Source organism: Ischnura elegans, chromosome 12 (assembly GCF_921293095.1).
Source record: "Ischnura elegans chromosome 12, ioIscEleg1.1, whole genome shotgun sequence".
Taxonomy (NCBI): Eukaryota; Metazoa; Arthropoda; class Insecta; order Odonata; family Coenagrionidae; genus Ischnura; species Ischnura elegans.
In genome coordinates this window covers 42724384-42737797 of record NC_060257.1, presented here as the reverse complement: position 1 = coordinate 42737797, position 13414 = coordinate 42724384, and the positions used below count along the sequence as shown (strand labels likewise).

General features: G+C 33.9%; 1 protein-coding gene across 2 annotated transcripts in view; it reads left to right on the top strand.

Moving 5' to 3' along the window:
* The window catches only part of LOC124169046 (protein obstructor-E), a 37967-nt gene extending 25136 nt beyond the window's left edge, over positions 1-12831 (top strand). The window contains exons 3-5 of one of the 2 annotated variants that reach the window (XM_046547515.1): positions 1365-1568; positions 5036-5249; positions 12605-12831. In XM_046547515.1, the coding sequence (XP_046403471.1) occupies positions 1365-1568; positions 5036-5249; positions 12605-12707 (521 nt within the window). In that variant the 3' untranslated portion in view covers positions 12708-12831. Of the gene's footprint in view, positions 1-1364; positions 1569-5035; positions 5250-11285; positions 11965-12604 lie in introns of those variants that run through there. The other variant, XM_046547516.1, reaches the window with a different exon arrangement.
* The last annotated feature ends 583 nt before the right edge of the window (positions 12832-13414 follow it).

Genomic DNA, 13414 nt, shown 5'->3' with positions numbered 1-13414 from the left:
TTACGTCATTCAACATACTTAAAATTAATATTACATTCAACCACCGTATGTTGAATTCACTGTTTAAGTTCTAAATAACAAATAACTCATAGAGTAGTGTGTTGAGGAGGCTAATTTCGATTTTTATCGTAATAAAAATACCAAGAAAAAACAATACTATTCATTTTCTTGAATAAATTTTAAACCTAGTCACAATCTAAATTGTTACAAATTAAAGGCCAATGTATGCATCGAATAAAGAGTATATACAAAACATCAATAGCGGATATTAAAATATTGAAAGAAATGCTACACAGAATGGCCAATATTTTTCATTATCATTCTAAGAGTACTATGATGAGAATATTTATTCACTATCACAAAAAGACGTATGATTGGCTGTGGATGGGATGTCGTAAAGATATCAAATCACTAAAGCTTTCTGGTGGTATATTTTTCATGCATTACTTATTTAGAACTAACGCCATCCCCTATTTCTTTTTTAGAGTAAGAGAGCTCACAGTTATATCACGCGGCCTTCATGTCAAACATGCATATTTTACCTCGATTCTTGCACTGAAATTAATTTTTTATATCTGAGATTGAGGTAATTCTTGGTTAGGATAATGAAGTTTCAGTATATGTATGTTAGAATATACACTTCATCAAGCGTAATTGATGTGTTCGCGAACTCTGTAATTTCTTCTCAACGAAATTAGCATGTGAAATGACAAATTTTCTGTTCATACGAGACAACTTCAATGAAAATGTCATATTAATAAAACATCTGCACAAAACGTCCATTATTGCTCATAACCTGACGACAATTACTATTGAAAGAGCATCTGTTATAAATATTACTCACAGTCAGTAATTAATTCTGACCATGGAGACAATATAATACTACTTATATATTGAATTTCAGAATATTATTATTATACTCATGAGTATATCCTAAATATTATAAGATGGTGATATTCAGTTTTAAAGAATAAATCCATCAGGAAATCAAGATAACACGAAGCAGGTCAGTAATTTATATACCACGATAAAACCAATAATATTCATTTTCCTGCATAAATTTCCGATTCGAGAGACAACCTAAATTTTTACAACGTAAAGACGACTAAATGCGTCGAAAAAAGTGCCCGTAAAAAACATCAAAGATAAAATTTTAATCTATTTAAAAAATACTGCACAGAGAGCACAATATTTTCTATTTTTATTCTTTGAGTACTAAAATTACCCTGTAAATTAAGAAATGATGGCACTGAGATTTAAAAAAAATCGATGCATCTAGAAATCAATATAAAACGGAACCGGTATTGAGGTAGTGATGTGAAGTACTTCATTTTCCCTGACTCTTTCGGGATTCTGTTTCGCAGAGGAGCCCAAGGGTACCGAGCAGTGTCCCAGGAAGAACGGCTTCTTCGCCCATCCGGACGAGAGCATTTGCCACATCTTCTACAACTGCATCAACGGTGAGGCTGTTGAAAGCACTTGCCCCACCGGACTGCACTTCGACGAATACTCTGGAACCTGCGTGTGGCCAGCGGCCGCCGGAAGGACTGGATGCGGGGATAAGAAGGGTAAGACGCAAAACTAGCATTTTTTTTAACAATTATTATTAAAGTATTCCACCTTTAAACCTTTAAGTTCTGAAGGGCATGCATATCAAAATTTTTTAAATTCTTTCGAAATTTAATGAGAAGGTTTATGGTTATAAGAATTGATTCTATTAAAGAATAGGCTGTTGGCTTCTAGTTTGAAACTCTTTTTGTGATATCCTTCAGATATTGTAGTTTCCACAGCGTTAAGAGATTTCACTTGAAATGCTGTTCACGAAGTGGAAATTTGATAGTTTATAACAAATTAAAAAGAAGGCCAATTAAAATAGGACTTTCGGTTAATCCTTCATGTGTACCTAGCCTGTGGAGTTGTAAAGCCCGCATTCATGCGTTAATTTTCACAAAATGAAGTGTTTTTATGTCATGGGACACATGCGTCTCTATGGACGATAAGGGAGCGAGAATTCGTATTACTTCACGTTTCAGACTGTATCACGGAAACTATTAGAGATATCGCTTTCATTTAAATGATTTTTGGAATATACTCATAAATATTAGCCCAAAAACGTATTTTGTAAAGCAATCTAAAGGCTGTAATCTTTATGGACCTTAAAGAGTAAAGGTAGGTTTCCATGGAGTACTTAAGAAGCGTTCTGGCAGCCTCCCTTTCCTTCATAGACTTTCCTCTTCAATTCACAATAAAACATACTTCCACTCATTCTATTTAAAAATCCTATTCTCTTCCTTCCCCTCCCTCGTTTACCCAACATTATACCCTCTAACACTGCTTTCAACATCCCCTCCCCGCTAAGTACTCGCTCCATCAATATCTTCTGTCTCCTCCGTATCTCTTTAAAAAGCTGCCTCTCCTAACCCACCATGTCCAGCACTTCGTCGTTACACCTCCTTTCCGTCCTTTTTACTCTCCCCTCCAAATGGATTTATTTCATTTCCGAATTGTTTGGAAATATACTTCTTAGTATAAAACCGAAATTACTTCCTTTACCTCTCAGATCTTGTGATCCCATCATGCAAAATGATGTTCCTATACTTGGTCAATGTTCTTGGGGCCGTATAAGCTCATTCGATAGAGGATACTGATCGAAGAGTCCTTGGTTCATGTCCTGGGTGTAGCCTTTGGACACCTTCTCAAACAAAACTCCTCGAGGAAAATCCTCAATACCACCCTGAATAAGTGTGCTTCAAACGCCTTATAGTTTATAATACTTTATTCCGATTAAGGTAGGTTTGCATGTAGTCTTTAAGTAGTATTTAAGTCTACCCTCCTTACATGGACTCCTCGCTTCAATTCACAATAAGACCTACTCTCTTTCATTCCATCTATAAATCCTATTCTCTCCATCCTACCTCTCCATCGTTTACCCAACATTCTACCCTTTAACACCGTTCTATCCCCTCCTCCCTGAGTACTGCCTCCAAACCCACTGTCTCCTCCGTGTCATCCATTTTCCAAGAGCGCCTTCCGTAAATTAATACATGCAATTGCTGGTATTGTCATACAAAAACTGAAATGCTCCGAATTTATATACATACATACAAAAAAAGACCATATCATCCATGCCAATTTGTGAATAGAGAAAAACACATGCGTCTTTCATTTACAATACATCCAGCAATATTATGTAAACCCCTAACGTGGTTAGTTATCACTTGGAACATGATTATTATTGAAGAAGTCTACCGGTTTCAGGTAGGTTTGCATGGAATATTTGAGAGGTATTATGGATGTCTCTCCCACCTTTATGGACCTCTCTCTTCAACTCTTAATAAGGGCAACTCGCTTCCATCCTATCTAAACATCCTATTCTCTTCCTTCCTCTCCCTCGTTTACCCAACATTCTACCCTCTAACGATCCTCTCAAACGCTCCTTGTCCTTGAACGGCTCCTTGGCTGACGCAATTCTCATCCTGATGTATTTACTGCTGTATCCATTTTTTCACTAATCTGCTGCAATAGTTGGATTATTTTATTTGATAAAATTCATGGAAAAGAATTTTGGAATCATCGTCAGCCGTTATCAACCTGCTCTGTGAATGTCATACCGCAGCCTACCTCTCCGCCTTTCCACCCTTCCACCTGTCCTTCAACAATTATTTTCATTTGACTATCATGGCTCACGATGTTGCTAATTAAATTGCGCCGTCTTCTCCCCAAGGCATAAAGGCCGTTTTACATGGTAAACGGAATTGCGCAATCTGACGTACATGCGAAGGAGCAATCAAAATTGTGTCGTGTAAAGCGGTGAATTGCTATAGAACACATGCGATAATGCGAGGTTGCGAGACGGCAAAATAGCCCCTTTTCTAATTTCGTTTATGCATTCGCACAATTCCACGCCATTTTAGAAATTAATGCAGCTCTAACCTGCGCAATTCTGTGCCCCGTGTAAAACGGCCTTTAGACTTTATCATCTCTCCTATTCTCCTTAAGATTTCTCCATTACTCACACGAACTTATCCGAGATTTATGGTCATCGCCAGTGTTCCACAGTGATTCTTTAGCTTAGTTTTGGTAGAGCTGACTTACAGAAGCTTAGAAAATTTCATAATTTTAGGATAGTTGGCACATTACGGTATATTTAAGGAGTGGATTTTAACTATCTAATGTGTTGTAACTACAAATCAGGGCCCGATAAGGACTGGGGCTTCATTTGCTAAACAGCATTATTCAATGAATATAAAAAAAATGAAATACAGAAGAATATTAGACTTTTCTGTTCGATCACTGATGGAGAAAATAACAATGACTAATTTTTAATACTAAAAATATATAGATTTCCACTTCCATTTGCTTTTAATACATTCAAGTAACGTCTTTAAAATAGAGTAAATAAAAGTAAAGAAAAACTTGAAATAAATAAACAGTGAGAATCATTATTTTTCATTGAACGCTGACCATGTTTCAGAAATAAAATTATAATTACTATTTTGGTTATGACAGGTTGCACGCAGTTATACTGAGATGGATTGTTACGCCTTTCAAATACTAGCTCCATGAAAAAGTCTCTCTAGGCCTCCAAATATTTTCATTAGACACAACTTGCCTCATTTAAAATATAACCAGTGGCTTAACTATGGGGGGGAAGAGGAGATACATCCCCCCAAAGCGTCAGAAAAATAAAAAAAAATTAAGACTAATGTCGAATTTTGACATATAATAACAACATCCGCTTAAAGTTCAATTTTTAGTGCAAAAATGATGCACAACGCATTTCCAGGAATGTTACTTTTCATAAATTTTACCCAGATTTCGTTACCCCAGGCCATCTCATCCCCCCGAGGCATATTATAGTTACGCCACTGCATATAACGGTACCATAAAATATGAAATATTCTTAAGTCCGTAAGTAAGAACTATCCAAACTAAGCTACTTAAAGATATTCGAAATGAACTATAGCGTCATCCCATTTATCCTGATTACCTACTCACATTTTTCTCTATCACTTCTATCATGCTGACCCGACAGAGGCCCTCAAGGACGGATTCACGTGCTCTAAGGAGTCTCAGGTGAACCCCCACGGCCAGGTGCTTGCCCACCCCAAGTACGCTCACCCCACCGACTGCCAGAAGTTCTACGTGTGCCTCAACGGCGTGACCCCAAGGGAACAGGGATGTGCCCTCGGCGAGGTCTACTCCGAAGAAACGCAGAGGTGTGAGGAACCAGAGGACGTGCCCGGATGGTAAGTTAAACACAATTACCTTTCTGAGCCATTTAATCGTTATGATTATGTTGATGATCTGTCTTGGATCAGATGTCAAGCTTATCAGAACTTTCAGTCACCTCTACGTACAATAAAGGCTCAATCACCTAATTTTTAGCATTATTAGGAATCATAAAACCGGTCGGATCGGGGTGATTAGGTAAGTTCTTGATGTAATTATGACTAAATAGTTACCTTATGCTATTAATCAAGGCTTTTTGATTTGATCGTGAAGGCCAATTTCAATTTTACCCCAATGTTAATTCACAATATAATGCAATAAATGGTTATGATACCTTATGATATTAACCAAGGCTTTTTGATTTCGTGAAAGCCAATTTCAATTAACAATATAATTCACTTAATAGTCATGATACCTTATGCTATTAATCAAGGTTTTTTGATTTAGTGAAAGCCAACTTCAATTTACCCCAATTTTAATTCACAATATAATTCACTTAATAGTCATGATACCTTATGCAATTAATCAAGGCTTTTTGATTTCGTAAAAGCCAACTTCAATTTTACCCCAATTTCAATTCACAATTTTACCCAATTTGTGTGGTTTATGGCGTTGCCAACAACCACTTTCACATTTTGAAGTATTTAAGACCTTGCTACCTAATATTTAAACGGTAAACAATAATGGTATCTAAAAGACCTCATCCACGAAAATTTAATAGCCGTAATAATAATATGGTAGTTCTAAAACACCCGGAATATATTTTCCTCTAGGTCTAATGACACCAGATTTCATAGATGCTTTGTAAAAACTCTTTATTCTGATTCCTTAGCATGTAAAAATAGAAAAATAGGCTATGTTGTTACATATAAAAGTCAAAATACTGCTCTTAAAATTGAAAATAAATTTCAATGGTTAAAATGAAATTGTTTATTTACAGAAAAGCTGTATAAAAAAAGTTACTTCGTAAACAAATGGTGTAGTACTGCTGTAAACATGGTACATATATTATTGAGTTAATTTTCTATTTGCACGGTATCATTTGGTTAACCCCACCCACGCTTTTATCACTGGGGTAACCTAACTTCCATTTATTTTTTGAAATGTGTCGAAAAATACTATACTTAAGGGAAGTATTAATTATTATTATTGTTAACGCTAATCATTAGATATACAGCTATTTAGGTGCACATAAAGGTGACTAAAAGTTCTGGTTAGTTTCTGTCTCAGATCAGACGTCAACCTTACCAGAACTTTCAACTACCGACAAAAAGTTGAAGGCTTTATCATATTATGGTTATCGATAACCAGACATTACAAAATTAGCTCCTAGTTTCTTGAATGTAATATACCACACATAATAAGATACATTACACACGAATTTACATGGCTTATGAACGGGATATACTCACATTTTATACACTTGATCTTAAGATTTTTTCCACTTACACAGTCTGGGAAGTTATCCACGAAAGGCTAGACAAGATTGTATACAAAAAAATTATACTCTTTAATTCCCATACAATGTTCATAGTAAATTACTTAAAATCTCACGTATCATTATTTGTCACAGAAGCTGTCAACTTTTTTTAGGTATACCCACGAATCAAATTATAGCCAAATTTATATTCTGCCGGAGACTTCAGAAAACGAAATCGGAATGGTAGAATACTTTATTTCTACCTTCATCGCGGGGACTAAGTATGGGGTAGAGTGTATCTTGAAACTTCCTTCATTAATATCTAACAATGCTATCGAAACATGTAGTTTTTTCCCTTGATATAGGTAAACTATTTTGATGTGTTCCTCATTTCTAAGTTCTTCTTAGCGATTCTTTTCGCCATATAAAAACCTGAATATACTTGGCGAATAACTTACTGCGACTATAGTGCATTTGCGCAACGTGTAGCTGTTTCTATTGAGTTTTACCATCCAATTTTTATGGCTTGTAATTATGGGCTTCTTTAAATGCTGATGATATGTAAATATCAATACGCTGAATGAATACATTATAAAGATGATACCCTGTTTTTCTTAATCCTCGATTCTATCAACTCCTTCAGAAGAGACGTGTAACTTTTTGATCGCGGTATTTGTTCAACAACTGACTAACAGAAAACTTCACCCGTCGACAACCAGAAATACATGGTTATCATAAAGAATGGCGCGGGTTTGAACATGTTTCGAATAAAAACAAAATTATTTACAGTTAAGTTTATTCATCATTTTGTCGTCTCAAGCAGTTTTGTAAAATATTAATAAATTTCAAAATGTCTGTCCTTAGTCGTTCGACAAGTTACCCAAGGTAATTATCCCTAGATCATATAACAATGGTGCTGTTTCAGTAATTCTTAGAAAGATAGTGGGGATAGGGTGTCAGAGATTTTTCAGGGGCTGTCCGATCCCATGCTTGAGTGCCATGAGGTGGGCACTTCCAGTGGAGATGGGAACTCTCTCCGTCAGATGGGACGTTAAAGCCGTCGAACCCAAGGCACCTTTCGTTATTAGTAGGCTAATTTCGACGCCGGGTTTCTCTCCTGTTTTGTAACTAAGAGCAATCATATTCAAATTTATGTGTTATGTAAAAAAATTCTTTGAGATGAATTATGCGAAAAAAAACATAAGGTTTAAGTAACTGTGTTTTCCCTTAAATTCATTAATTATGTAAAAATATTGTTTGAAACAAAGTATAAAAATAGAAGACATACACTGTAATTGACTCTATTTAAATTTCAATGGTTGATATCAATATGCAGTCAACATTAAGAGAGATACGACAAGCAAAAACCCTCAAACGACTATCAATATCAAGTGTAGAGGTGGGTATTTTTTGAGGGAATGTTATTCAAATGACTTTCAAAATGCTGTAGTCGGAGTAAATATTAATGGCGACAGAGGAAAAGGATTTTGGGTCATGGCCTCTGGAAAACAATTAGAATCATTGCTCCCATATTAGCGTCTCACGAGTACGTGCATATAATTGCATCCCCATGCGAAAGATTTTTTTTCGTTGGTCTCTGAGCCAAAATAATGGGCAGGTGTAAGAAATAATAATATATACGTCAAGTTTTTCCAATACCTTTCACGTTCTCAAAATCTTGACTACAGTTGAAAAACAAATTTGTGCCAATATCACATTTAAAATAAAATTCATTTGTTCAAAATTATCGAAGAATTAAAATTGAAAAATATTTGCCGAGAAAAATTAAATGCAGGCTGTAAATAGCATAATAGAAAGAAAAACCAAATAAATAAACTACTTCTTTGCTGTTTAGGACCTAGAAAACAACCAATAGACAATTAATACAATTTCCTCTTTTACTTACCTATGGTATGTGAAATGTAGGCATTAAACTTTACATACCAAATAAAATATTTGCAATTATATAAAATATTTGCCATTTAAAATGAAGCCTTAAGAAAATACGGAGAGAAAAATCGCGGGCGAAACATTAACCGATATCATTTAAGGTGGCTCTATATTCTGTTACATAGTTGTCAATAAAATATTTTATGGCTGCAATAAAACGAAAAAGTTTGCACTCTCTTCGTAATAAAGCTGGAAAAGCTTCCTTTACAAAGGCTCAGACTGATTTTTTTTTGCAAAAAATAGAAACGTTTTATGAAATATTCTCACTCCTCAGTTTGATAATGACCGAGAGAACTAGGAATATTATAATCACTCTATTGTCTATGTGCATTGACGAGTTAGCAATGTGGTGATTTTTGTGGCTTGTGTTAATATATGCAACAATGTGAGCAGCAAATTTAAAACTTTAAGAAGACCAAGAATGTCTCAACGAATGACCACTTTCAATATATTTTCAATCAAGAAAATTAAGCCAAAATATTGAGGACTTTTAAAGGTAAAAAGAGACATAATATTGGAATTTTAATTCCATGAACTCTAAGAAAAAAATCGCTCAACCCGAGGAATAAATTAGCAGAAAATGGTTAATTATAGCTCTATCTTAGACACAACAATTGGTCTTTCACCTTTCGCCTAAAAGGACGATGTACAAAGTGTTATAAAAACGATACTCGTTATATTAATTGGAAAACTTCCGCATTTCACTGTGTTAATCTGCACAAAAATTCTTTGTGAAGCTAAAAGATAGTCAAAAGTTGGAATTAACATTCGAATCACATCATGTTTCCCTCAAAAAGACTGTGGAGGAAATTTCTTGGAAGAAATGCCTTAGAAGAACTATGAGCATTCAAGAAGCCTTGATCCCTGCCCTCTTCTTGTGGCTGAGGAAGGACTTATGCAAATTAAGATAAGTGAAGAAGATCTGCGTGGCAGTTATGCAATTTAAAAGGAGATGAGTCACAATCAAACGAAGATTAATGCATGTTCTGCATGAAAATAAGTGGAAAATGTGTTGTTAGTAAGAGTGAGAGTAGCATAATGGAAAGGAAAAGCAAAATGAGTAATTCAGTGAGTGTGAGCAAGGAAGGAGTGAGGAAGATGGAAAGATAAACATGAAGTTAAGACTTGAGCGAATAAAAAAAATAGCGACAGTGACGTGAAGAACTTAGAATCAAGACAGAGTGGTAAATTGAGATAAGGTATCTAAAATTTGTGGGAGATGAAGAAAATAATTATTTTAAATAGTAAATTATGAATGAGAAAAGAATTTTAAACAATTAAGCCCCCAAAATTATCCTCTGTGCAATTAAAAAAAGGCAAAATGAAAATATGACATAATGATCAAATTATAAAACTAAAAAATCTTAATAAATCTGCATGAGATAGCAATTTTAACAATGCGTTGGAGCACACCAACATCCTATCATTAAATTCCCAATTCAAATCCATTGCATTTTAGTTTCTTTGCACACGCAATTGTCATAACTAATGCTTTCATGGAATAGCTAGAGAGGCGCAATAAAAAACATTACACATACCCGAGTAGGCAAAAAATACTTGGGACTTATTTTATTGGAACAAAATAAAGCATATTATATCTTTATATGATATGCTTTATTTTGGTCTTGTTATTAGACAAAAAAATATGACGAATCCATTTTCTCGTCACATTTCCTCCATCTTTGTGACGCTGACAATTCACGATCGAATCCCATATTCCATAACCATATACTTCACAATAAACCGGCATAGAATGTTTAATTCCACTATAATCCTCATAAAATACAAAACGTGAGTTTAATACCATAGATTTATGAATAATTAATTACGATATTTTCTTTTTTCAAAGATATCATCGATTTCCCTCATTACAATAATCATACCTTGTATGTATGAAACTTTGCAATTTTTTGCTCTTCATCGTCATTTGATTGAAACTCTTCAATTCTATACAATTACAATATATACTCTACAATTTTTAAAACAATTTTATATACAATATTATTATATACATTAAATATTTTATACAACAGAACGTGGTATTCTATTGAGGACCCTGAATTTAATTTCTCCATTGATCAATAAAATACGATTGTAATGAGTTTTATGAATGCAAATCTATTCCAATAATTTAGTTTTGAGAAGTATTTGGTTGACTTTTAGCAAGAAAAAAACCACTGAAAATCACTTGACGGATATTATGACGGAGTCAACTTTAAGAATATACATTGAATAAACAATGCGTTCTGAATTAATAGGTGCATCGAGGAATATTTTTTGTCGGGGCTTCATATTCACGCAATACTTGTAAAGAAATATTCATTAGAAATGTTTTCTTTCACTATTTTTTCTGAGCTCTACACGGTGTTATAAATTGAAGTTGAGGAAGAAAATTAAAATTAAATAACGCTTAAAATTTGATTTAATTTTACAATCTCAGTTGAGGAATTCTTAGGCGTAACTTTCAATGGAAAATATACATCGAATTTAATATTTCTAGTGAATGAACGGTTATAAAAAGCATGTGTTTGCTGGGACTTCCATGGTTTAACAAAAACTACACACGAAATCGAAAAATGACAACAAAATCCTATTTAAAAAGGTTTTTGAGATTTTATAATTAATCTATGGAATATAGTTGGTCACATGTGCATCCAAATAACAGGATTTTGTCCCTTTTCAGTGAGGACTGGTACAAGGGGAATGAAGAAGTTGCAGCGTTGAAGGCTAAGGGCAAGAGGAGGAGGGACTAAAGCATGATGTGGAGAGTCACAAGATTCCAAGAAAGAATGAGGGCATAAATCACCAGAGGACTGAATGTGTGAATGAGGAACAGAGGAGAGCTCCAGCAATCGAACCAATGTGTCAACAATGAGATTCACCAACACTGCTAGCCATTAGATAGTAGTCGAGAGTAATGGACAGCAGCAGTATGGTTTTCGCGAATTTTGGAGACTGTGGATTATAAAAAAAAAACACGGACATCATTTCTTTCTCCCATTCATATATGGCGGGATCAACGAAGAAAGCAGGATGTGATTGTGATGAGTGAATGAGGTCATTTGTTGAAGGAGATGATGTGATAGCCTAATTACGAAATCACCCATTTTCAGCAAGCTTTCAAATTTAAAAAAAAACTGAGAAAGACACCAGAAAAAAAATGAAAAGTACGGCTTTTGCATTCCTGTTGCATGAGGATGTGGAAATTATTAATTTTTTTAAACTCCATGAAAGGGGTAAGGGTGTCAACAAGGATTTTTCGGTGCGGAACACCAAAATTTGGTGAATATATTGTGCTATGATATTATTTTTTCCAATTTTGTAAAAACATGAAAAATCAATAAAATTAAATAAATACATTATATATAATAGTGTTTAATTATTTGCGAGAAACAATAACCCCTCATTTATAAGTCCCCTATATATATTCAGTTTAGGTATCGTATCAAAAGGGCATATAATGGATTAATTTTTACTTTTTTGGATATTTTATGCTGTTTTTGGAAATAAGCGCGTTTAAAAGTCATTTTTATTTTACATTTATTTTTTTAATTTTTAGTGGAAAGGTATGTTATCAATTGGAACGGAGCTAATAAATAATAGAAATATCAATTTAAAAAATGTATAACTATCGCAATCTTTGAGAAAATTAAACTATTTTTCCATATGGAAATTTAGGAAATAAATTAGGTGTAATAGAGCAAAATTTCAAATATCTTATTATTAAAATATTGTATTATAATCAGAATGAAAGAAAATTTACAATCATCTAAGCCGATCCGACATTTAGAAGTGGGTTAAAAATCATTTACAAGATGCCATCAGTGAAACAGATAAACAGACAAAGAAAATTAAGAAGAAGCGTATAAAAAACTTACAATGGATATTTTTTTCTCGTAAGCAATGTACCATTTTTTCGCTGTCTCGATCATAATTTTACCAATAATTCTGAACAGCAGTAGGTTATCCTATCCCTCATGTTTGTAATGTTGTACTTTCCAGTGAAAATTACTACAAAGACCATCCGCGGTTCAAGGAACTGTTCACAGACTCCGACGGAGATGGGAAAAAGGACTTTGGAAAGAAGAGGGTGTTCCACTCATGAGAACCACGTAGCCATTAACAGGAAGGGTGGTTAGATTCATCACCATGGCAGTTGTAAGCCGTCTGAATTCCAAGTGCCAATGAAAAATTGTTTGTATATATGATAAAAACTGAAATACCTCCAATAAGAAGTTATACGTAAGCTATTGTCTGATTTATTTGAACCCAAAAATTATCTCTTAAGTTGTATTTAGGTAACCTACCAATCATTCACTTTTATTTTGTGCTTAGAATATGTTTTTCTTAATATATTATACTTCATAGTTATATATTTTGCATTTACAAGAAATTTAATGAAAAATCTATGGGAAATTGTGTATAAAAAAGGATTTTGGTAAACCTTTTTCCCTGATCTAAATTTACTGTATGGCTGAAAAAAAACTATTTTTAGCAGGAAAGAAAAGTTAGAAATAGATCATTTTTAAATCATAGAAAAATATATCACTTAAAATCACTGTTGATTTTTCTTATTATGGCTAAAAAAACGTTAGTGAAAATCTCGATTTGGCTTAGAACTCAAGTTTTGCAAAAAATTGACTTGTTCTAAAAAATATTCTTTACAGTCCAAAAATTCATTCACCTCTTTTAGTAGGATTCATTATACATAGGTACTTGCTTAAATGCTCTTTTTATTCAAATTGAGCTTGAGATCTCAATGTAGTTTCTTGGGGAAGGAGCTGTTGGTATTGCTGCATACTCCAGTGCTCA